General features: G+C 37.6%; 1 protein-coding gene across 1 annotated transcript in view; it reads left to right on the top strand.

Annotated features, from left to right (window-relative positions):
- MYT1L (myelin transcription factor 1 like) overlaps nt 1-27,432 on the top strand; it is a 327,281-nt gene that overhangs the window by 203,429 nt on the left and 96,420 nt on the right. Inside the window, exons 3-6 of the mRNA XM_063314010.1 lie at nt 6,187-6,241; nt 6,426-6,459; nt 6,760-6,822; nt 23,928-24,304. Coding sequence (XP_063170080.1) covers nt 6,187-6,241; nt 6,426-6,459; nt 6,760-6,822; nt 23,928-24,304 — 529 coding nt within the window. The remainder of the gene's footprint in view (nt 1-6,186; nt 6,242-6,425; nt 6,460-6,759; nt 6,823-23,927; nt 24,305-27,432) is intronic.

The raw sequence follows: 27,432 nt of genomic DNA, 5'->3' as shown, positions 1-27,432 counted from the left end.
GATTTAAATAGGGATGAGGCAGGGCGATTATGCAGAAGCAAGTTATATGTGAGACAAATCATAAGTGCCTTATTAATTAAAAACCCATTGTGTATGTTGAGATTTCTAAGATAGCCTGAAACCTTTTGACTTTTGTGAGTTCATAATCTTTCACTCAATTGTGCTGGTAAAGATCTTTTTTCAAAAAGGCTAATCTGAGAACTATAGAGGCTTTAATATTACTTTGTTCTTGCCTTAGGTCCTGATGTCCAACTTGTGTCCATTAATTCTTTTGCACAAAGTTTGTCCTCTTTGTCCCATGAAGTTCCAGAGGGGCATTGATGCAGATTATGGCATTTATTTATTCATTTGTTTGTTTGTTTATTCATTTATTTATTTATTTATTTATGAGATTTACATGGCTGCCCAACTCACTCACAGTGACTCTGGGTGGCTTACAAAAATAAAACCCCAAATACAAAACCCACTACATATACCCACTATATACTGTATTACATTAGAGGAATAAGCTCTTCTAATCTTCTGTGCAAAATTATTGAGGCATGTGATGGTGCTATTGATGTAAATGTAGGGGGCAAAGTAGACATCTGGGTTTGTTGCAGCATCTGATTCCTATGTTAACAAGGCTGTTCTATTGTTTCTTGTTGCTTGTGAGAACCTGCTTCAGGTGGTTGTCTGTATGCAAGTATAAGCCTGCCATCCAATGCCTAAGAAAATGCTACATCATTGTCAGGTATGGGCTGTAGCTTATTAAGTGCATTGAGTGGCTTGATCTATGAGGTGTAGGTGATAATTAGTAGTATTCTGTTGTTCTCTTTTTGTGGTCTGTCTGTCATGAGTAAGGATGGCGAGCAGGGGGCTCCCTTCCAGACTGTTAAGCGCATGCGTAGCACTGAGGAATTGGTGAGCCATTCCAAGAGGCACAGATTGGGACCGCCTTAACCTGCTGGGTTTTTCCCACGCTTGTTCAGTTTGTTAGGATTACTGTTATGTACTAGCAATAAACCTTAGAGAACAGTTCCTTGTCTCAGAGTGTTTCCTGGGAGTCAGGACACTGTCTTTCAATAGGTCCTTCCTGGGAATTGATCTATTGATCTGGTTGGGCAGATAATTGATCTCATTGTTTTATAAAAAGAACAATGATGAAGAAGGGTAAATAAATCTTTTCTTCAGATCGTTGTCCAAAAATTCTTTTAAAGGTCCTAACTTTTGAGCAGACCTGAGATACTGCCTTTTGGCTGAGATCTGGGCTTCAGGCAGCAAGTTGATAGTAAAGTCACATGCCTGATGTGGAGGCAGAGTCACTGCTTCAACATTGGCAAACTCTGGATACTTTTCTAGGAAGGAAGGAAGTGCAGCAGCAATGCAGAAGGGGAGGAGAAAGCATCAAACACCTGCAACTGGTGTTGTTGACATTTTGTGCGGGAAGAGAAATGTTCTCTTTTTCCCAGTAAATATCAGAATTATTTCTTTGATCTAGTGGTTAAGGTGCTGGGCTAGAAACCAGGAGACTGTGAGTTCTAGTCCTGCCTTAGGCATGAAAGCCGGCTGGGTGACCTTGGGCCAGTCCCTCTCTCTCAGCCCAACTCACCTCACAGGGTTGCTGTTGTGGGGAAAATATGAGGAGGAAGGAGCATTAGGTATGTTGGCCGCCTTGAGTTATTTATAAAAAAAATAATAAAGGTGGGATAGAAAATAAAATAAATAAAATAAAATAAATAATCTGTGCCCAAGACAATTGGAGAGTGCAAGGCAGTTGTCAAATATAGTTGCAAGAAATCTTTTTGGTCATTTATTCCCAGCCCCAAAGGAGTTGTGTGTTGTATGATGATGTACAATTTCAGTGGGTCTGCCACTGACTGTCTCTACTTGCAAAATGGTTGTGTGTGCAAGCCGAGCTGCTATACAATCACCTAATCTATGAAATTAGTAGTCACTCAAGAGTCCAAAAGAGGTAATAGTTAGTCTTCCATGCCCATGGAGGTACAAAGGCTAACAGGGATTATAAAATGCAATTGCCTGGTATTGGAAGTCCAAGGTCTTCTTAATTATCTGAGGGCCCCCTGCTGAGCTCTTGTGAAGTTTCCCAAAGTTAAGGTGTTGGAGTGATTTGGGCATTTACTCACAAGGTATCCTAGATCTCTATAAGTATACCACTTTCTAGCTGATTCAGAGCAAGGAAGCTTAGCAAGGCAAGCCACTGCTAAGAGACCAAGTGTACCTCAGTAAAAATACATCCCAAGGTGTAATCTTTGTTGTTTCTCCCCTGCAGACAGAGGTCTTTTCACTGCCCCTTTCTGTATGGATTGCATGCTACTGGAGTGCAAAGAGGCAGTGTGGGAATGGGGAGGGGAGCCTGAAGAAAGGCTGTGAAATCATCTTCTTCTGTTATTTCCTCTGTCCCTCAACTCCTCTAGCCTGCCTTTAATCATCATGCAATGTTGAAATAGCTCTTTCAAGATCTCTGGTGAGCCTTGCCACACAAATCAATCCCCCAGGTCATCAGAAAAGCCTTCCTAAAATTGGTCAATCAGGGAAAATCAATCCAGTGCACATCCCTGGCATACAACTGAAAATCTGCTGAATACTCATGTTTTCCTCCAGATTAGCAGTTGCTTTCCTGGTGTAGTTGTCAAAGGCGGCTCTGAACTTCTGCATTAAATCTTGATAGCTACCTAGTAAAGTGTCATTACCATCTGGTTGCTCATTTCAAAAAAAATTGAGAATGAAGACAACTTCGGCCCAACCTCTAGGAAACTCTTCCACCTGCCCACCATGAACACTGAGTAGTGAAAGTAAGGAACTGGTCCTGCCCCCCCCCTGCTCCCAAAATATGCAGGACAGCTCCTGGTTGAGGTAAATTCTGGCCCAAATACTGAGTTAACTGCACCAAGAGTTTGAAGTCAGGATGAGGGAAGGAAGGAGAATCACTCAGTATATCCAAACATATGAGGAGGAAGAAAGTAAACCGTATGTCAGGGCAGCCTCGCCTCGAATAAAACACAGACTCACTTAGAGGGTCTAAGGATTTCTGGCTTTATTGAAACGGAATGCATGCAGAGAAAAAGACGGGAATGGGGGTGTGGTAGCAGGGTACCCTGTTTATACCCTGTTGGCGGACCTTGTCCTCCTCCACCCCCCATTGTCCCCCAAGTCAGGTCCGGATGGGTGATTAGCGTGTTATGGGTCTGCTGATGGGTGATTCGGGCGATCTCCGATGTTTCCCTTTGTCTCCTTGCCTTCGTCTGGTGCAGGTGCGTCCCCCAGGGTAATGGGTGGGAGTTCCCCCGGTCTGTTAATGGTTTCCAGGTCCTGTCCGAGGTGCGTTTCTATTGTCCTGGTGATTTATTCATGGGTCTGGGTGCTTAGTGGATGATGTGTGTGTTTAGAGGATAATGGTTATCCCTTCCTCTTTCCTGATGTGTATGTTCCCCATTGTGATGCACTTATGCCTTGCAACGGGGAACATGACACTGTAGAGGTGAGGACAGTATGAGAACTAAGCTGAGAGTCAGCAGTTCTCAGGCCAGAGTTCTAGTTGTGTAAATATACAACAACTCCTCAGTTTCAAGCATCAAGAAAAAATATCCATGTATTCATGGGAAGAGTGGGAAGAAAAAACTTTGGGTTTGAATTACTGCAGCTGTAAAGGGTTCATCCTAGTAATGGACAATTGACACTTTTGTTTAGCTTTGTTCTTCTTTGCAATAAACATTTGTATTTAGTCGAGCTGTGATTGTAAGACTTCTGCCAAATCCTAGTCTAAGAATCAAGTTTTGTGGTGAACAGTCTGAAGGTCTCTGATTTGTCAACTCTGTCAACCGTCAGGACAGCATGACATCTTCGTTTGCCAGGAGTTTTGAAACATTAGGAGCTGTCACCAAAAAGGTTCCTTGTCATTTCTCTAACAAATGCAGTGCTGAAGGCATGGGGACTGAAAGAAGAGCCTTTACTGACTCTGTTAAAAACCAGGCATATAATCCTTCAAGAAGCTTGATCTCAATTTGTTAAGGCATAGCAAACTGGGATAACCGTTGTAAAATTACACCTACATTGTTGGGTTTACAGTAGAAGGAAACACATTTTTTTGCCATTTTAAATCTGATATCCTCCTTCCCAGTGTTTGTAAATGATGTACTCTTAGTTACAAAGCAGAAGACATTGTTCCTAAAACTGTGCCAACCTTGGCTATTATTTTCAGTTTTAGAGAGGTCTGTAAGCTCTTGAGAATTCCAGAATTGTTCAGTTCTTATTTTCTCAAGGAATGAAAATATGATCTTGGTCATAGATATCTGTAGGGAAAAAAAAAACACAGTCCATGCAAAATAAGAAATTGATGATGCGTTTTTCAAAACCTATAAAATTATCACAAAATTGTGCAAGTTTTTAAGTTCTCCGGTATATTTAATCAGGTTAGGGGCATCAGGGTAATGTAAAAAATCAGGGATAGGGAACAAAAAGAGAAATTCAGAAAATTAGGCTGGATGTTTAAGACATGAAGTTTTAACTATTGAACTGAGATAAAGATAGCAGACAGAACGCAGGATGTGTACATGCTAGAATTATCAAGTTGCTGGGAGAAAGCACTTTCAACAGTGTAAGGTACACGCTTATTTTTCTATTGCTTTTCCAGAATGCTTGGTTGCAGTTCCATAAAGGCAAGCCACAGAGAAAAAGATTGGTATATAAAAGTTAGAATTCCTAGATGAACTATCCCTGTTGTAAACGTTTGGGGCAGTTCCTGTAAGGATTACCCTGATGCCCATTAACTACTTGGGGAGAAACTTAAAACTGTCCCAGTCATGTAACCCTTACTAAGAATGCTGAGGGGTGAGTTGAACTCTTAGTTGTATTGGCAGGACCAGCACAGAAGTATAACATTCTAGTAGCAGAAGAACAATGTTCAGGCTTGTAGCTGGCCACAGTCAAGAAGCTGAGATCTGAGAACCCAAATCAAGGTTAGCCTTGACACCTACTGTAAATGAGGTCTGTTAAGCTTAGAATTTAATAAGGTATAATTTAAATCTCATTGTCAGGCTGCTGTTATAAATGCCACACCATCATCCATTGACCATATGTAGTAGTTTAGCTGATACATTGTAGCAATCCCCTGAACCATTGAAAAGCCATCAAATCTGCAAGACGTTTCAAAATCCTACAAAGCGCTTTGAAGCGGGTCCATGCTTTAGTGTGCAAACCCGCTTCAGCAGGGTGATTTGTCCAATGCTTTCTTGAATCAAATCAGCCTTTCAAAGTTTTGAGAGACCTAGTCCTAACATAGTCCTAACACAGATGTGTTCTCATAACAACTAGTAATACAGCATAATAGGCCTCTAGCCATGTGCTACATTGAATGCCTGCAAAATAGCCCTTCTGTTGGTAAACTATTAAATCTAGTATTTGAAATAATTTTAAGCTGGCCAAACATGAGCCATAATGGGCTCTTTCTTTTAAAGGCTGATCATCTGTATACATTGATCTCTAATCTACTTTGTGCTTTATTCCAGTAACCCAGTCATACAATTTTACACTGTAAAAATATAGCACTGATATTTGTGATGAGTGGGGTTTCTAAACAGAAGGGGGAAAACCTTTGATTTTCTATAAATTCTAAATGGAAAACCATTTTATTTTTAAATTAATTACAATGCATAGTTATATAAAAATAATTTATTTAGATATTTACATAGTAGGACAGATCCTTTCTTTTTTCTATAGTAAAAACCCAGAAGATATATCAAATCTTAAATATCCCATTGTGTTTCTCCCTTCTTCTTTTGCCTGAAAAAATCTCTTTAGAAAGTCTCCCAGTACAGTATGCTAGAGTACCTGACCTCAGTTTCATGTTGCAAAAAATCAGATATATTCTGCTAGTTTTGCGTTGCCATTAAAGAAAGTGGGAATGAAGGAATCCTAATGTCCCTTTTCAAAAAATATGTAAAAGAGTTATGAAAGAGAGCGCACATAATTAAAATAAAAAATTGTTGTGTGGGTTTTTGTTTTTAAACAAATATTGGGAGCCTTTAAAATAAAAAAAATTCCCTTCAGTGCAGGCTGTTTGCTTGCAGGATAAAATGGAATTAAAACGTTGTCAATAAATTGTGTATGAGAGACTGTATCTGTCTGTGCATTGATAGTCTGTGCATGCAGGATAAGAGCATTGACTGCCTGCTAATCTATTCCCAGATGGAGGTGGAGGCAGACGAGAAGCGCCATCGCACACGGTCCAAAGGTGTTCGAGGTACGTCTCTTGCTTCAGTAAATCACTCAAGGCCCCTGCTCAGGGTGACCTTCATCCTCCAGAATCTCTTTGCATGATGCATTGTGACCCTTGCTTTTTTACAGCCTTTTTGGGCAATTTTCAGCAGAAGGGGGAGTACTTGTAATAGATGATAATTTTTTATATATTTTCCATCTCTCTGCAGTTCCCGTGGAACCAGCCATACAAGAGCTGTTCAGGTTAGTGTGTTTAGTGTAAAATGTATCCCCATTAGCAATTTAGGAAATTCATGCCTTTTAATGGGTATAATGCACTTTCAAGTTCATTGGTGGCTTGCTCATGCCCTGCTGCACTGATGAAATTAATTCCCCTGGGATTTGCTAATAAAAAGCATTCCCTCCTCCCTTTTCCCTTCAGTTATTTGATTTGTCTTTTTCTGTCTTTGTTGCCCTCCATCTCTGTAACACCTACTGCCTGCATTTAATATAATCTCTATGCAGCACATAGAAACCTTTGTAACTAATTCATTTTTTTTATAGCTGCCCTACTCCTGGCTGTGATGGCAGTGGTCATGTTAGTGGCAAATATGCAAGACACAGAAGGTAATGTGTATGTAAGCGTGCATGTGAATGTGTGCTAGTGATGGACTAAACTGAAGGCATCTAATAAGCAAGTTACCTGATTTGACTCCCTTAACGACCTAGTCATAATGGCTGGAAACTGATAGTACAGACTAGAATTCCTTTTGCACATGGATTCTGCCCCACCCCCTTTTTCGCACCTAACTGCAGGCCCATTTTATTCTAAGGTCCTTTCTTTCCCACAAACTGAAATCTTACAAAAGGAGCAAGCAAGGAAATGCGAATTTGTCCTTTCTTAATTTTTTGGTCCAGCTTATTTCTGATTAGGCACATTAATCATACTAAACATACATACAAATATCACTGAAAGAATATTTTCAATGAATATCCTTTCATTGAAAACATTCTACATCTCATCTGCAAGGCAGGATGTGCAGTTCTAAGTTCTAATTTGCTATATAGCAAATTAAAATGTGACCTTACTGACATTTTTTTTCCAGTCAATATGACTACTGTCATTTGATATGGTTCATAAGTGAAATAAAAACACAGGCTTTTCAGCACTAAAAGTTCAGTGATAAGATTACATTTAAAGGAGAGTATCTAGGACACACCAGTGATTGTCATTTAGTATTGATCAAAATGAGTACTGAAAAGTTGTAGACTAATATAATTGATGAAATTTGTGATAGTTTCTCATATTATAGTTTTTTACTGTATTTTATTAATATGTAGATGATTACATTATTTAGATATGTTTGCAGAGAAACCTTTTTATTTCTGTATTTGAAGTGGAGGAGTGTAGATGGTTTCAGAGGAATAGTTTTGATATTTTCCTAATTCACACTCCAAATGCATATTTATGCTTCCTGCTTACCACAGAGGTGCCAAACCCTAATCCTATATGATTGAAAGCTGCCTTCAAGTCTATCAAAAGACCAGAATTATAAGGACAACAAGTGACAGCCCTACTCAGTATGAAGTTTAATGCGTATAAATTTGTGGATCTTAATAGGCTGAAATACTTTTAACATAGGGTTGGATCGCAAACAAAGTGGTGCTTTTTCCAACCATTTTCCTTTAGATTAATGGATATTATTTACTCCCCAGTACATCAGGCCTTGACACAATTTCTCTCAAGCTATAGACTTTGGACCATAAAGTGTGCTAAGACATATTTGTCTTTACAGGTGGATGAAGTTGTCAAAAGGGATGATAAGGAAATTTGCCTAAGAATTTTCCATTGGTTTGATTTTTGTTTCCAAACATTGTACAAAGTAGTCATGCATACATATTTACATTTACATTTATATATAATATGCTATATCTCTTAGTTTCATCCTTGTTTTTATATTAACAATGGGGATATTTATTGCAAAAAAGCATTGCAAAGAGTACACTGGTTTGAGTTCATTTATTGCAATAAGATTTAATTGGATTTTATTGCATTGCCATTCCTTTTGTGTAGTACTTTATCAATATGCAGGAATATATGTATGTATCAATAAAATTCTGTTCAAAATGAATCCTAAGGCAATGATATGTAACCATGAAACCAAAATTGTTTTTGTTAATGCATATTAATATGTATATATAGTACCATAGACCTTCCCCAGTTTGCCAATATGTATATGCATATTGAACTAAAGGAACAACAACAACAAAAAACAACCTGTAGTAAACTACACTAATTCAAGAGTTCAAAATCTCTAACTTCAACTGGAATTTAGTGAAGTGGGGTGAAAGGTTGGAGTGAATAAAGAAATCAATAAAAGTTTTGATAACTGTACATCCTTAACCATAAATGGTTTAGGAATAATTATGGTGCCACACAATCCAGTCTCACTGAAGCAATGCAAATACTTTAAGACCACAACCCTAGTTTGGTCATATAATAGAGACATAGCTATAGTTACATGCAGATAAATACACATGCTCCTTGGAGCACCAGGAAAAAGTTGAATACAATAAAGGGACATTTATCTTTGATTTGATACTATGACTCATGGTCTTTTTTTTTCCTAGAAAGACACAATAACCAAAAATCTCAATAAATTCTGCAGACAGGTGAAATATGTCCTTACTTGCAATTCAGTTCTTAATTCATTTTCAAGTGAATGCAAGTAAAAGACCTGCAGATACCATTGCTCAGAATGAGATTTAGAGTCAGTGCATGCAAGGAAATTGGAAAGAGCAGCAGTGCCCTGTTTCCATGGTTCTTATGCATATAACTCAGTTCTGTTCAGAGATGATAACCATGCAGTCTAACTATGATATGATAGTTCTGGCCCAATCCCATTTGATATCACTAAGGGCAAGTAATATAAACCCCTTATGGTGTAAATGATTTCACACAATCAGAATTATGGAATGGAAATGAATGCCTCTTTAGACATTGTCAAAATGTTTTGAAAAAAATGGAATAATTTTACCTCAGAGCTACAGCCTTTGAAGATACAACTTTTTGTTTTTGCATACAGTCCATCTTCTTCAAATCTTGTTTTTATGTTTTCCTCCTCTTCCTGCATACTAATATGCCCTTGATTATCTGTTTCTGGGATTTGATAATTCTTAAGGATGATGCTGAAATAAAGATGCATCTCCTAAATAATATATAATACTGTATCTGTGAACAATGGAATAATTTAGGATCCAAGTCTATATTATTTTCAGAACCCTGGGTGTTTTTTTTAACCCTTTCTATACCTTGAAGAATACTTTTCCAAACACAGGCAGAAAGGAAAATGATTTTTTTTTTAGATAGCTAGCTAGCTAGCTAGCTAGATAGATAGATAGATTTGTCATACAAAACCAGTTTGTATGGAGAGGTTTGTATGGAGAGCCAGTATGGTCTAGTGGTTAAGGTGCTGGACTAGAAACCAGGAGACAGAGAGTTCTAGTCCTGCCTTAGGCAGGAAAGCCGGCTGGGTGACCTTGGGCCAGTCACACTCTCTCAGCCCAACTCACCTCACAGGGTTGTTGTTGTGAGGAAAATAGGAGGAGGAAGGAGTATTTGGTATGTTCCCCGCCTTGAGTTATGTATAAAAATAATAAAGGCAGATTAAAAATAAAATAAATAAATAAAAAACAAAAAATGGAATAATTAGATTCATTAGTTTAGAAGACATACATTTACTTAATTCTGGTTTTTGGTGACTATATTTTTGTTGGTTGACAACCTCTGTAGAAGTGATTAATTTGTACAATCAAATCTTAACTTCTGACAAAGTCTAAAATCAAGCCATTGGTTGAACTACATTACCATGTGGATTTTTGAACAATTTTGAAAATTAAGTGCTATTCCTTGCTTTAAAGCAATTTAGGCAAGGTTTCCAAAGATTTTAAAATATAATATATGGTTGCAGTAGGAGGAAAAACAATTGGAGGGTACAACTATTTTGCATTTAGGGGTTTTGTAATAGAGATTAGGTTCATTTGCAGGTGTGATTTTACTTCTTGACATAATCCTGCTATATCAATACATGAACAGACTGAATGTTGAAGCTGTTAATTAAATGAAATTTTGAGGACATTTCACCAGACTATTTGGAGAAGGACCAATTTTTTTTTCCTATGGCTCTTAACAAATTCTTAACACTCTAATTATCAGCTATGTCCATGGAACAGACCTTATTAAAATGACTACAAAAAGAAGCTTTCAGTTAAAATTTCTAGCGTAATGTTTGTTTAAAATAATGTTTTCTTTTCTAATCAATATATTGCAAACACCTCTTTGTTCTTAGTATTACTGTTATGTTTGTAGAAGTCAAAAACAATGTGTATAAAATGAAATGAAACTATATCATTAATTTCTATTTCCATTTTTCATGTCCTAAATTACTGCTTCCTCCTTCTGTTCTTGGAGTTGTAATGTTTTTTACTCTACTTTTATATATTGTTAGCCGCCCATTGTCATTATGGTGGGATAGGTGGCCATATAACTCTAATAAATGAAAAAACTCCTCCTCCTTCACCTTCTGATATTCTTACTCTGCTGTAAGCTTGAGAGAAGTAATGGGGAACAGGGAAGCCTTTGAACAATTCAGATGATCTGAACTTTCTCTGTCTTTCTCTTACTGGTAAAAGCAAAGGAAGAGAGAGGAAGGAACTTGAGCCTAAATTGCTATTTCCTTAACCTTCCTACTTTCTGCACAAAGGAGGAAGAACGTCTCTTTTCACTTCACAGTGAAATAAAATCTCCATGATGGATAAACCTGGGGAAACTGAAACTGCTTCCCCCATAATGCTTGAACCTAGGGGCATCAAGTGAAACTGAATTAGTGGAGAGTGTGGACAAATGCACAAAAATGTACATCTTCACTGAGCATATTGGATGATACTTCATACCACCAAATATGATGTCCAGCCACGAATATCAATAAGCCACAATCATTAAGGACATCTGTAGCCAAAGTCATCATGATTAGATATTATCTCAGTATCAGAGACTTCCTACTGCTGTGGGAAAAAGCAACAGGAGAGCACTGTTGCCTTGTATCTGAATGGTCACCGCTGAAACAGGAAGCTGGACTACATACATCTTGGGTCTGACAAAAAGGTTCTTATTAACTATAGCTTGTTTCAGACAAAAACAAACCAGAATCAACAGCCCCACTTTTCCTTCAAATAGCAAGAGTAATTTGGGAGCTGTCTTGTCCAAAACCAAGGACCACCCCCCAAATATGCCTCTGAAGAAGAACATATGCATGGAGTGCACATGTGCCTTCACACCCTGTCAGTGTCTTCAGGAGGTGCTGAAGCTGGTCTCCTTCTAGAGAATAAGGAGATTATACAGGCAAGTCTAAGCAAGCTTGCCTGAATGTAGCTTCTCTTCAAGTCAATGCATACATGGAGATATTTGGTGAAAGGTGCCAACTCTCCAATTAAAAAGTTAAAGCTATTGCTGCTGCTGCTGCTGCACCTACTGCCCTTTCCCACTCCCTGCCTTGATACTCCCTTGATACCCCCTCTGCCTTCCAATGACCTTAAAACAAAGCTACTTACCAGCCCTCAGTGGAAACCAGCCTTGCCCTAATGATAGAACCAGTGACTGGTGAAATAATAATAATAATAATAATAATATTTTATTATTATTATTATTATTATTATTATTTAAACCTGTATGCCGTCTGACTTTCAGCGAGTCTGGGCACCTCACAACAATCAAAGAAATTACAGTAAAATCAATAAAACCAAGATTAAAGATGGCAAGTGTGACAGACCACATGGAATGAAGACTTGTCTTCCCTGTCTTTGCACATCTGTTTTTTGCGGTTGCCTATTAGAGCCTGGAGGATAAGGCTCCATAGATCCTTGCCTGGGAACAAGGAAGGGTCAGAGTCATGGGGACATGAAGAAAAATTTGGGTGGCCAGGCCATTACAGTGATGCTTTAAATCTCTAGGGAAGTCACGTACTGCTGATAGCAGTAATAGAAGGATTTTGAGAAGATGGGAAGGAAAAAAACATGGTGCGTGTGTGTTTTTTCCCCTCTAGGCCTAATGACTTTTCTGCCCTGGGATTATAACTCAAGGAAAAAGTGAACTTTTATTTCCTCCCAACCCTTCACTGATCTGAGATAGGAGAGGCATATAAAATGAAGTATCCCAGCATTACTCACTCTGCATATTGCCCAGCTCCCCAAAAACATTAACTGCTGCCCCAGGCTACCTAAACTGTGTTCACCTGTACATTAAACCATTATCTTTTGAACACCAAATGTCTCTTTGTAAAAAACAATTATATGTAAGTTGGGTTCATGGTATTTAGGCAGACTATAGCATATATAAAGGCAATAGTAATGCCATTATGTATTAAAAGACTAAAGTAGAAGGAAAGCGGGGAGCAGTTGAGAGATTAAAAGAATAGGCAAGAGAAATTATTCTATGAACAATTCTACAATCAGGGTGCTGCTTCCTACCAGGAAGGTCCTGCTGTTTGTTGCCATTAGCCACACTTCTGATGATGGAACACACACTGGGCCTCTTTAGCTGACTGGATGAAACAGGCAGGATCATACTGGAGTTTAAGGTACATGAGCCTTAAATGATTTAAAGTTCATTTCAATAATTTTATCACATCTCATATTTTTGTTGCAGGGGAGGTATATTTTCTCTCAACTAATCCCCAGTTGAAACAAGAGGGGTGGTGGTGGTGGTGGTGAGAAAGTGTGTCCCTTGTCCCATGTGCAAATATGCTTTCATTGTAATTTGAACTACACAGAGGAAGTAATGCTCACAGGGGCATCAATGTATAGTGCTTGTGTGACACCTTCTGCTGCCCCAAACCATCTTTAACAATTATTTTTCTGATTTTTTTAAAGAGGCCATGAAATTACTTGTGACTTTTGTAAAAAGCACATTAATTGCATCTGCACAATTAAAATCATGTATTTCTATTTTAAGAAGTAACCCATTTAATCTCCGACTGGAATTCACATCTAGCCTTTAAAAAAACAGTGAGGGGAAGAGGGAGAAAATCCTGGCAAATGCCACCAAAACAATCATTCCTTTTCTTTGCCATTTTGGAAATACATTTTTTTCAGTCTTTTCCTCACCATTTCAGCACATTTTCCCCAGGGCATCTACTGGGCATATTTCAGCCTTTTAATCAACAGAGTCATCTTATAACCAAATGTTATCTTTAACCAACTCCATCTCTCTTTCTTTCTATTTATGCTTTTTAAAAAGAGGGAAGGAGTGAGGGAGAACAAATCCTGGAAATTGATTTTTAAAAGTAAATACTTATCAATTTAGGTTTAACTCTCTGAGTAAAGAATAGAATAAAATAGAATAACTATGTTTGCATTAGCATCCTCTTAAGTGTTAGCCAAATGTATCTCTTTGATTAGGAAATCCTTTCTTATTAGAGAATTATTGAATTCTCTCTGCTGTTGTGCCCATTTCTTTTCCTCTTCCCTCCTCCTGCGCTTCTTATACCTTTTCACCCACTGGTTTGATTGCCATGACTGCAGCCGTGGGTGAATAATTGCCTGTCTTCACAGGAGCATGTTCTGGAGCTAAAGTCGAGTGCTTGCTTCCTGATATATGCCTCATTTGGATTCTGCCGACAGCCTAGAGGCTGTATTATTCATGCCTTGACAGATAGCACTCACTAAAAGCATTGGAACTGGGCCAAGTACTGGCAGGAAGATAGTGGAACATTGCCTCTGCAACAGAGAGAAGCATGTATAATACAGGGGTGGGGAAGAAAGCAAGAAAAAAAATCCTCATCCCTTCTCTTTTGCTGGTTCTTCTTTTGATGGGGGGGGGCTGTTTCATTTGCATGAAAATAAAGAAATAATATTTTTCTAAAAAATTATTTCCTTCCTTCCTTCCACCCACATCCTTAAAACCATGCTTGAAAGTTTAACACAATTTTCCACATTTAATTGCAAAGCTGATTTTAATTAGTAAGGCCCTGCATGTGAAAAATGAAGATTCACTTGGGTGAGTGTAACACATTGCAGTGTCTGTCGAATGCTCTAATTAATGTATGGCGGCTGTATATCGTAATGCACTGTGGGATATTTATGAAAAATTCTGTGCACGCAGGCAGTCAATCTGTATGCTCTGGAGTCCACACAGATAAATAACTCCCCCTTCCCGCCCTATTCTTTATGAGACATCATTGTGCATGCCATCACTCCATCCATAAAGTTTATGACTTGCCTTTTTTACTATTTGTCAATGATATCATAAATCAGAAGGCAGGATATACATATTTTAATATTAATTTTAAAGAAAGATTTGGTTGTGCGGTCTTCCAGTTGAGCTAAAAGGGCGAGGCCCCTTTTGTACTCTCTTAAACTATAGGGAAAGCTCATGGCAATCCTAGGATGAAATGTGTGGTTCTGTGTGCGTGTTCAAGGTGTCAACTCTTATGTAGTAGCATGAACATATTGGTATTTAACTCCTGGGGTTAAAATAGGAATTCTCAATTAGCATAATCTTTATATTTCTATTATATTTTAATATATGCATGTTTCTTTAAAATAGTTAAAATATATACTAAGAAATATGAATAGTTTGTTGTAATTTTTAATATATTGGCTGAGATAATGTTTAGTTGCATGGAGTGTAATTATAGTAACTGTATTTAATATAATGCATTTTTATTATACTTTTTAGAATGTAGTTCCTAATACATCATTCAAACATTGAGATCAGCCTGAAAGCCGCAGTTTCTAAACTACCAATGCTCGTCTAACACACCAGCTCATATAACACACCAAACCAAAATCAAGCAACATTGTGGCTTAGCATAATGTATAGCCCAGTCACCTCAAAGACTTATGAAAAAGACTTTCTAAAAGTTATTTCATTAAAACTTTAAACTGAAGGAACTGAAGTCTTGTGCCTATGATACATTTGAAAACACAGTTTCCATCAGAGGTGTCCAAGGGGCATCAAGATGGTGGCTGCAATCATGCAGGTGAAGTCCTGCCTTTTTTTTACATGTATCACACAATGCAGCACACATAAAAAGGGGTGGGGCTTTGATTACACAGCTGCAACTGCCATCCTGACTTTTTGACCTTTTCTATGGGTACCCCTGAATATCAAAGGTATCATCAGGATATTAAGGATTTTTCCCTTAAGTATTCAAAATTCATTACTAAGAGCGACCAAAGAATTGTTGATGTTAAATGTTAATACATAGTTTCAGAAGGTGCTGGATGGTCCATCTGTGCAGTAGCAAGAGCAAAAGAAGCAGCAGATCTGGGTTACAGGATCTGGAGTAAAGTTTCGGCATTGGCAGGCCCCAAATATTTCCATGATGATAGCTCATTTTCTTTCAGTTAGCAGTTGACAGGCACAGGCCTCTCTTAGTGTTTCTGTTGCCATCACGACAGACTGCTGTGTCAGCCACCAAACTAGGAAAGGCTGAGTAGGTCCTCCAGGAGAGGGAATAAAAATAAATAAGCAGCCAGTAAGTTCACCAGCATATTTTTCTCTCTCAAGAGATGCTTTAAATATCCATATAGAATGATTATTTGTGTTTGTTTCACTGATAGAACCAGATAGTCCGAGAAGAACTTTATAAATTCTGCTTCTTAGATTGGCAATAACAGGAACACTAAGGTAATTTTCACAAGCTAAGCAAGTAATTCTCTCTCTTCCAATATCTCGCCCCCTTAGCCTGTCATTTTCTATGTCTGAAAAAAGGGATAAAAGGACACTCACCTCATTTGCAAAGCATGTTGAGCAGTATTGTGTAAGGAGCTATATATAGTGATAGGAATCAGTGCAACCAGCAGAGCTGTTTATTTTTATGTGTAATTCAAGGGTTGAGCCCAATATCGAATTAGTCTAATCCATCACAACAGTTTTTAAAGCATTGGGTTTGGGTGTGGAAATAACTGTTTTGAACAACATTTTTTTTTCCTAATGGAGATATGTAACATATACTCAAATTGGCAGTTTGTATGAGAAATCTGTCATTGGCTCAGGCTAAAAGAACTACCCTGTATGATTACAAAAGCATTTACTGTATGACAATCACATTGCTTACTTCTTTCATATTAGCATTCTTTTATATAACCCAGAGCAACATACTTGGATCATTTTACTTTTGCTTCAACCTTAGAGACAGGAGGTTTAGAGAAGATAATAAGATTATCCTGGTCCATTATATCATTTTTACTATTGTTTTAAGTGATTGATATAACTTGTTTTAACCTTCTGTAAGTGTCCACAGATGTTGGTAAGTGGTCAGCCATAGGGAGGGAAGGAAGGAAAGAAGGAAGGAAGGAAGGAAGGAAGGAAGGAAGGAAGGAAGGAAGGAAGGAAGGAAGGAAGGAAGGAAGGATCTTTCCAACACTGAAGCTGTTTCATTGTGTATATGTTTATATTGAGTGTAACATAAGTAGAAAATGCTGGTGCTTTCTCTCTTAACCATTCATCTGCTATAAATATTACCCAAACTCTCAAAGAAGGAATGCTGTAAGAGGGTGTGTGTTTGTGTAATACAATATAGAATAGAATATCATTATTACATATCTATTAAGACAAGAAAAGTATAATACAGCTGTTTGTCTCATATCTGTACAAAGCATCCAGAACTGGTTCTTTTCTCAGGTCTGGTCAGACTCAGCTGTAAATTTGAAGGATCTTCATTCTGTGTGTAAGACTCAAAGACCCAATTATGAAGAATGAAACTTTTTGCACTCTACTGGATACAAATATTCAAAGATGTAGGTTTATTCTTTGAAGCACCAAGTCCACTGCTAACCATTATGGTGAACAGTCCTCTTTCAACAGTGGTTAGATATGGGAAAGATGTGTTTCTCCTGTTGTTCCAGTCTGGATTTGGTTTTCTGTACAAAGAAGCAGTTGAGGTTTTTGTGTCACTTCTTAATCAGCACCTTAAATTAAACTAACACTGAATTTATGAGAAAGATAGATGAATTGTGGGCAACCTCCCTGGTAAGGAAGCAGAAATTAGAGTACTATAGCTCTTTAAATGCCAAACCATACAAGATGTCATTTGCATGCATATAATTAATATGTACAATTTTGTCACATAAATAATGTCTATTTGTGTATCAAAAATATGCATTTTAATTGCATTCAAACAGTGAATATCAAGTTCTAAATAGAACTGATGCATATATTTTTGAAATGCTCAGATTTATAAGAATGCAGCACTGTGCATAGCAGTGGCTTGAACTATGACTGCTGTAGTAGATGCAGTTGTGAAAATGCAGCAGCTGAAAATATTTTTATAGTATGACATGCATATTTTTGACAGATCCCTAGATCTAAGAAACATCACAGCATGTATAGCTGGGATCTCTTCAAATCTTTGGCTTTCAATTAATTCAAAAATATGTTTTGTTGTATGGGCAGAACAACATTTATTTCATTTCATAGAAGCATTTCCTTGGCTGATCAACAGTTAATTACTTAGACTAAAGATTGAAATAATGCAAATAATATTCCTTTATTCCTGTTTTACTTATTAGTCTCTCATTCAATTATATTCAGTCTTCCTTCAGGAACTCAAGGCAGCATACATAGAATTCCTCTTGCAGTTTTCCTCTATAACAATTTTGGGAAGTACTACTGAACAATGAATTCATAACTCACTCCAATTACAGTAACTCTGTGGGTTTCCTTATTTCAGAGTGGATTTGTACCTAGATCTCTGACTTCTAGTCTGGGATTGTAACCTCTATAGCACACTAGCTCTTGGGATTTTCTGTGTTCAAGAGTGCTTCTCTCCAACATTCTTTTTTTCTGTTCCTAATCAAGGGTTTTTATTTTCCTCTCTTTTTGATAGTAAAGGATGGTTTAAAAAAGTGTCAGCCTTTTCTCAGAGGCTCAGACACATGAGATTTGCTGGCTTTAGAGGAAATTGCTACTTCCTTTGCACAATACTCATACAGTACACAATGGGAGTTTCTCCACTCTTGGGATCATAGTTCTATTTCCCAAAGGAGATTAATCTACAAACTAATAGATAATACTATTAGTATAGTCGAAGCAATTATGTATTCAAGTTCTTCTTTAATGTGGTAGTCCAAGATGGAATGCTTAGAAAAACCTAATAATAAATTTGGCCTACATTCATATCATACTTTTGTAAAGCACAGTGGCTAATAGGATCATATTTATATATATATATATCCTGAACTACATTAACACTTCTTTTCCACAAAGTACAATCTTCTTGATCTAAATTTCAAACCACCAAATTCAGGTTATTGTGATGGACCTCAGAGCAATGCTTCACACTTTTTTCTTAAAGTATTTGATATATGCTTGACAAAGAGGGAGATTGTTTGTATCTGAAGCTCAGACTGTTTTTTTTTTCAGAAGCATGATGTTTCTAACCTTTAACAAGAAAAATCCAGTGGCCTGTTTCATAATAATCCAGGTTATTCTATTTTGTTTGATAAACCAGAATAACCTGGATTAACACTACACATCAAGTGATTCTGTCCCTCTTGATAAAGGACCAGGGGAACCTTTGCAGGACTGTTTTGATGACTATTTTACGAATCTGTCATATGAAGTCTTTTGGATTTGCTCCAAGTTAGATTCTGTCTGGGCAGGTCCTATGGAATTGATTGAGACATAGTCTTGCCAATTATCTGGGGAGAGTTGGAGCCTGTTATTTCTGCAGAAGTGGACAGGGTCCTTGGGACTTCAAGTTCTACCACCTGTGCTTTAGAATTATGTCCCTTCTGTTTGGTTAAGGCCTCCTAGGAGATAACATGTGGTTAGATCCAAGTGGTGATGAATGCTTCTTTATGGCAGGGGATGGTTCTACTTGTTTTGAAGGAAGTGATGGTTTACTCCTTCTTCAACAGGCCATTGTTGGATCCAACAGAACTGGGCAATTTTCATCCAGTCTCCACTCTTCTTGTTGAGAAGGGTAGGCTTACAGCTCAAAAGAGCCCTGAAGGAAACAAATTATCTCAGCCTATTACAGTATAGTTGGATTTCATACTGGGTTATAGTAATGCTATAGCATTGATCATGCTTGTGGGTGACCTCTGACAGGCTCAGAATAGGGTGGGGGTATCCATCCCAGCCCTCCTTTATCTCTTGGTGGCCTTTGATAACATTGATCATAGTATCCTTCTGGACCAGTTTAGGAGATTGAGAGTTGGGAGGGGGCATGGTGTTGTAGTGGATTCTCCTCCCTCCTCTGAGGCTGGTTCTAGTCAAAGTTGCTGGGGGTGGGGGGAGAAGTTGAGCATTAGACTTCTGTCTCAGGTCTCGACTCTCTCCCCACTCCCCACTCCCCACTGCTATGCAACATCTCCATGAAGCTTTTAGACTCATGAAGTCATTCATCAGCACAGGATTAAGTATCATCAAGATCATCTCTTCCCCAGCTGTCCAAGTGATGCCATCTGTCCCAGTACCTGGAGGCTGTGAGACTCTGGGTTCAAGACTGAGTGACTGTAGTTTTAGAGCATTCCGCCCCACCCCGCAGATCTGGAGATTTTCCATCTTAATTTTGGGTGGGGTAGCACTCCCCAGGCAATTGGTGTGTGATTTGGGAATGCTGTTGGGCTGATGGCTCTTGTTTGAGGAGCAAGTGGCAGCAGTGGCCAGGAGAGCCTTTACACAAATCCATTTTGTGTGCCAGTTGCACTTGTTTCTGGATCAGGAGGCTCAGCTCATAGTCACTCATACCTTAGTTATTTCCCTTTTGGAGTATCGCTATGTGTTTACTTGGTGCTGCCCTTGAAAAGCATTTGGAAGCTATAGCTAGTCCAGAATGCAGCAATACATGCAGTTTGGGGCATACCACTATACTCCCACCCTGCTACATGAGCTGCACTGATTCCTAGTAGGTTTCCTAGTAGGTTTCCAGGTGCAGTTCAAAAATACTGATGGTCTCCTTTAAAGCCCTTGTGGGGCCATCTATCTCCTATGAGTTCTGCCCATCCCATCAGATTTGGCAAGGTAGGCATGCTTTGGGTCTCTTCTGTGAAACAGTGTCATCTAATGGGACCCAGTAGGCATGCCTCCTCTGTCATGAAACCTACCCTTTGGAACAGCCTCCCTCTTGAGATCCGGATGGTCCTGACTTGGCTTTCTGGAAGTCCTTGAAACTCTGGCTTTTCCCTCACACACTCAGATGGGATATTAGTGGAGTCTAATATGTGTGCTTTTGTTAGGCTGTCTTGTGGTGTTTACACTTTGTTATTTTACGTACTGGTATTTTTATTCACCCAGAGTTATAGAATAAGATCTGATGATGCATGTCTGATGATGCCCAATAAAGATGAAACTGGTCATGTACTGCCTCCTGAGGATCAGTTGTAACTGAAAATGCAAATTGGAGTGTATGTGTTAAGCAGAAGTGGTAATTTTAAGAATAGTGCAGCATGGTTCCAACAGTCAATGATAAAAACATAGGCACAAATGCAAAAATTAATGGAAAGTATACATGAAACATAGTATGGAAAACTGCTTGTAAATCATGTGTACAAAGCTGCATGTATTAAGAGAAATGTGTGTAACGTATTTGCATGAGTTTTCATACCAAAACTATTGGTGGGGGGACTATGTATTCAAGTAGAGATGAGCCAGAACAATCTTGGGTGGGGTTGGATGGAGGACATTTTCCTGAAATGTGCAAAAAGCAGTTCTTTTTAGGCCTTCAGAATGTAAACAATAGAGTAGGGAATGCACATGGCCTCCATCCATGGACCCAGCTCTGGGGCTTTGCACTTTCCACAACAGCAAACTCTGAATAGGCTTCTCAATATACATCTGCATTTGTCTTTGTGAAGAACAGAATGCTGGGTTGGAGATAATGTGTGAAACCCTGTTACTACCCACATAGCACATTTATTTGAAATGCCTGAATGGAGCTAATATTATTCTCAGAGAGTGATGTCTTTACTATCACTTTCTTTTATGTCAAAAATAGGCAGCCCATGACACCAGCACTATAGTCAGCCTCCAAGCCCTTTTTGTGGCACCAGACTTCCCTAATTTGGGCTGTGTAGACACATTTTGGTGGAATAATTAACAAAGTTTGCTGGCACAGTTTCCAGGAATTAGGGAACAAAAACTGTAGAGAGTTAATACACTTTAAAATAATAAAGTAATTCTCCACCCAATCCATTCTATATTGCAGAAAACTTAAGAAATTCTGTTGAACCCAGACCAATTTTAGTTATTTTTATGTCTCTTTTAGTTTGTGCACCACCCAGAGTCCTCTGGAAATGGGCAGCCAATAAATTTTAATAATAATAATAATAATAATAATTTGTGTCATCACTCCACCTCTGCAACTTTTTCCCCCAAAATGTTAAATACCACCAAAAATTTCCCCACCCCTGTGCATCATGATCAATTTTGTGGCACACAAACAATACTCCTCTTTACATATTGAAAATATATTTTATTAAATATTAATAGCTAATATTATGCTATGTTTACAATGAACCATAAATTCATTCTCCTGCTTCTAAAATGAACCTATTCCTCCTTTTGCTACTGTGTGTCACATTTAATTTTTTAGGTGTTACCAGAATTAATTTGATTTTCTGTTTCACCTCATTGCCTGGTTCTGATCATTAAGTTAATCAGTAGCACAGTTTGTATCATTTTTATCCAATGAACAGTCAAGATTTTTAATCTTTCAATTGTTGGTAATCAGATTTGTAATCTTTCAGTTGTTGATAAGTCAGTGGACCCAAATTATTGTCATGACTTCTCTTTAGAATCCTGCTAAAAAGAATGGACATTTCTGTGTGACACAGAGATAATAGAATTATTGAGTTGGTATGAGTGCTTATTTTGCTATCACTAACATGGGTCAGGAGGTGAATGTATCCATAGTTATTGAAACACTTAAGACCTCTTCTCACATTATTTTACAGGTTGAAGTGCTCTCTTACTAATCACATGAAAGCAGTTTATTTTCAAAGGCAATCTGCAACCCAGCTGCTTCCACAGTTTTGGAGCACTTACTCTTTCTCCAATAAGATGCATACAAAAATAAAGTTCCAGACAAAATTTTCATCAGAAGTAGTGTCTTGTGGGAGGGAACCCTTTTTAAAAAGACATTTTTAAAGACAAAGGGATATTTAACTCAAGCTAATAGACTACCTTCCATTTGAGTTGCAGCAATCTCAGACAGTGATGATAATACAGTATATAATGCTGGAGAAACCACTGGCTCTCATCAGATTTGGAAATACCCATTTCCTCCCTCTCAGTCTCTTCTTGGATAGTTAAGAATCCTGTCAGATCATTGACAATATTGCAATGCCATGAGAGATGTATAGAGATGAATGGGCTGCATCCGCAGAAACGGTTAGTGTGACGTGGAAGCCTGTCCTGCAGAAAGTCCCTTGGGATAAGAGCAAGGCAGTTGAGTTTCTTCACAGCAGACTCAGCCTCTTTATTCAGCTACTCAATTTAATAAGCTAATGTTGCTCTTTAGATTGGGACTGCTGTGGAGGAGCCTTGGGACAAGAACCTTCTTTATGTGGAATGGGCTGGCTTTCTTTCTGTTGTCATGGAAGTATGTCCTTAATTCCCCTATTCATCTGAATGGACCAAACATTAACATACTGTTCCCAGCATAAAACTGGTAGGCTTTTTTTTTTCCTTTGAGATCATTATGATGTGCTCATGAAGACTGTAGGTCTGAACCTCCTCCCATCTGAAGGAATGCCACTAGTACTTGGAAAGAGTAGGTGTTATAGTAAACTAGTCACATGATTGAATGGGTTTCCTATAGACTCCAGGATATTGCTGCTTTCTACTTTCTCCCTATATTATAAAACAAGTAATTGAATTGAACTGGAAAGGTAAAACCTGTTTTAAGCCTGTAACATTCACTTCAGAAGCCATGCACAGAAGTTGTGGTCCATTTAAGCTACAGTCCTATATATTCTACTCTGAAATAAATCTCATACTGGGACCTATTTTTAAGAATACAAATATAATTTCAGTGTTAACTTCCATGCTTCTGAAATCAGTGAAGGTATTTGCACAGTAAATGCATACCCAAAAGTGTATGCATTTTAGAATGTATACTGAAAGAATAGGGAGCTCAGACTCTGGTTATTGGTGTACATATACAATGTATTTCAGCACAAGAGTGTCTCTATTTCCTAAACAATGGAGAGTGTATTTTATTAGTAGAAAAGATGCACCATGCACTTAAAGAAGGATGTCACAAAGAAAGACCAAAGCCTTCTTTCTTCCATTATGTGATTTATGTAAGAAAGCATTTTTACCAACTTGTCTATTGTTGTTAAGCACTAAACCTTTAGTCTGGTGCTGAAATAGGTTCCCTACAACCTGTTTACACCTGTTGTTATTTTTAAAAAGAACCCCATATAATCCAGCTAGCAGAAATATGACAAAAGCCCCAGTGGGGGATGATATTTATTCTGTAAAACATTTTCCATTGATTCTAGTGAAAAAGGCAATAGAGGAAAAGATTAATAAGAATTTCCATAATTACTGTTGAATGTTAATTTCAGGTACATTGCCAAATATTTACATCTCTCCTATGTTTTTTATGGAAGAAAGTGTATTTTTCAAAGAAAACGGTAAATTGCACCCAAGCATTTGCCCCTTTTTTACTGGTGATCTGGTAGACAGTGTAATAACACGTGTATTAATTCTTTCTGAACAGTGTTTATGGCTGTCCTTTGGCAAAAAAAAGAAAAACCCAAGAGAAGCAACCCCAAGAACCTGCTCCTAAAAGAAAACCGTTTGTGGTTAAAACAGACAACTCTTCAGTAGATGAATGTTATGAAACAGATGGAACTGAAGAAATGGATGATAAAGAAGAGGAGGAGGAGGAGGAGGAAGAAGAAGAAGAGGAGGAGGAGGAAGAAGAGGACTATTCTGATGATAATGAAGAACAAGGTGATGATGAGGAGGAGGATGAAGAAGTAGATAGGGAGGAAGAAGAGGAGGAGGAAGAGGAGGAAGAGGAAGAAGCAGATGAAGTTGAGGAGGAGGAAGAAGAGGAAGAGGAAGAGGAGGAAGAGGAGGAAGAAGAAAGTGGTAATGAACAGAGTATTAATAAAAAGTAAACACTCCATGTACACTTTGTGTTAATCTTCCAGTATGGAATGGTGGGATTTAGCAGTGTAGCTTTCATTAAGGCTAATACAAGTCATTGTGCTTACTCTCGCTGCTCCATGCTGACAACCATTATCACCGTGTTCTCTTAATAATAACCTCAGACTACTGTCTTAGAAATAGCTCTTGACTCAGCTAGTGGATCAGCTTTCAAAATGAGTAGCTTAGTGATGAGTAGCTAGGCGTGCCAAAAATTCCTGCAGAGATGTATGACTATGCTGATGTGTGTAGTTATCCATTTCAGAAGAATAACCAAAGATATGTGGAAACAAATGATTACATATGGACATATCTATATTCATTATTTATGCAGACAACTGTTTGCTACAGTTGTCTTCTGTACAGCAATTGTTTGCTTCTCATAAGTATATGTTCACATGTCTGCAGGTGCACTTGGCATTGCAATATGAAAATCTTCCCTTTGGAAAATTTGAACATACACCTTTGTTTAGACAAGGAACAAATTATGTATACTTTGGTTCTTTGAGACTTGGATGTTGTGTACTTTAGCTGACTTACAAAAATGATGGAGATTGATATACATAGAAGCCCTATTTTAAAACATTTTATGTATACACTCAGTGACAAATAAAGAGACATTCATCAGGTGTTAAGCTAATATATTGCCACTGCAATTAAGCCAGGGGATTTTAAAATGTTTTTAATGTTATTATGGATTCTAAAGATAACTGGTGTTTTCAAAGTGTGCAACACTGGTTTCTGACTGTTGAACTTAAGAGACCCTACAATAACTAGATCATGAGATAATGCCATGAAAATTAACATATATGCAAAAATTAATGAGCTATCTAAAAAAATATTTTGTTCCCATTTCCAGGGAACACGTTTTTGATTGGGTAGATTCACCTTTCTAACCAATAAAAATATAAGAAAAGTTTCAGCACTCCTCAGTCGGATTCCTCTTAGGAGCCAGGTATGAAAGTTGTCTGATTTTTGTTTTTGTAAAATTATATTAGGTAAGAACTAGAAAAAGACACAAGTTCTTTATTAGGATAAAAACAAAACTCATTCACTTCCTTCTCCAAATTCTGAAAAAAGAGGATAATCAAGCTTTTTGCAGTGAGAAAGGGATATTTTATACTGTTAATTTAGAGTGTATGAAAAGGAGGATTGTCTTTAATCATTTATCAAACTTTAAAAGGTTAACTGTACAAATAGGATAATTTCCAAACACAGCTATTTTTCAATAATTTGGGGCTATGCATACTTATCCATAAGTAAAGCCAATCAATTGCTATGCACTTTACTTCTGAGCAGAGATGCATGTGATTAGAGTGGTAAGAAAGTGCAATGGAAACATTCACTTGCATACAGATAAACTTAACTATGTTGGACATGCTACAAAACTCTGGTCTCAAATGCCTCCATGTTTGATTCTTTTTTGTATATTCATGAATTCAATATGAAGGTATATATTTTTTAAAAATCTGTAAATGAATGTCACTAAAGACACTTGAGGAATCCCAGGGAGCAGAAACCTGCCTAAGGCAATGTCAGCTGGATCTGCATACAGAACCTCTTTGAGATGTACATGTAGAACATCAGGCACCTGGGAATATTTGGAGGAAAGTAGCTTAAATGTGCATCTCTGTCCACTAGAGATTAGCCCAATTCTTCTACAGGCAAATCAATGCCTGCATAGGACTACAGAAGGAAAGAAATCTATGCTATCAAATACAGTATGAGAATCAAGAATCTAAATTACAGAGATTTTGTGTAATAAAGTTATTATTACTAATATATAAAGGAATATCTTACTTTTACTAATTCACTGCCACACAGTGACCTGAATCAATAACAGAGTTGTTATTGCTTTATGGGTAATTCTTTTGTTCATAGTTGATTCCTACAAGAAACAGGAAGTAGAATGTATAATGATTGAAAAGTGGTTGTATTAGTTAGTTATAAGCAGTAACAAATAAGGCCCTGAATATTGAGGGAAGAGTTTTAAAGAAAAAGAGCTTTATTTAGCAATAGTTATTAATAGTTTTTCTTTACTGTGTTTTTGCCCCAAATAGATACAGCTAGAAAACACAGTAGTTTATTATAACGAAGGATAAATGGCTAAAGTACAAACTTCCTTTTCTTTAACTCAAGGTTTGTGAAGGTTTTAAGAATTTTATGTGAGATATGAATAAGCTCATGAGAAATGCAATTAGGTATTTTATATTTTGTTTTGTAATTTTCTTCCAAATCTGACAGTAATTATGTAATTATAAGAATGCAGGTGTGGGATTACATAGACTCATTTCCACCACTGCCTGGCTATGGGTCTTAATTGTAGGCAAGGCTTTTGTTGACACTGGCCATCACCTCTAGCCACAATTCTCCCTTAAACAGGATTCAAAACAGGATTCAAAGCTAATTAGTGAAATTTGTTTAATATTTATAAACAATATGAAAAGGCAGAGAGGAAAAGAGGGAAAAGGAATGCTTCCATTTATAAATCAGCCCTTTCTAAACTGCTGCCCTTCAGATGTGCTTAACTAAAACTTTTGTGACTGGAGTTAATGTCCAGCAGAGCTATGAGCAGAGCCTCATAGTTTGGGGAAGATTGTTCTAAATGCAGTGGCTGGGATTATTATATCTGAACCAAACCAAGACATCAATGTTTATAATATAAATATCTTGAAATCCCTTAAGGTAAATATTTTGGGCAATGTTTTAAAAGTTACCATTAATTTGCAAAAGTTTCTTTTGAGATCACTGTAGAATCAGAATAATGAACAAACATATGTTTTTCATAAAGTAACAGGGTTGTTTTACATCAGATAAGATTAAGATCAAATAAGGACTATCATTATTTTGAAGTGTGTGTGTGTGTGTGTGTGTGTAGGCAAGCCTTTCCGCATGCTTACTGAGGCTTGCCTTCTTTCTGATTTCCTCTGCAGCTTTTCCTGCTGCATGTAAAGCTATCGTAGAAAGGCCTCTTCAAATTTGGGGTGCAGTCTTTTAGGGGCACAGAGCTCAAGTTTATGAAGGGCCTTCAGACAATGCAGAGAATGATTGTAACACAGAGCACAGATATT

This window comes from Candoia aspera, chromosome 1 (assembly GCF_035149785.1).
Source record: "Candoia aspera isolate rCanAsp1 chromosome 1, rCanAsp1.hap2, whole genome shotgun sequence".
Classification (NCBI taxonomy): Eukaryota; Metazoa; Chordata; class Lepidosauria; order Squamata; family Boidae; genus Candoia; species Candoia aspera.
The sequence above is the reverse complement of the archived record's forward strand: the minus strand, read 5'-3'. Positions and strand labels throughout refer to the sequence as shown.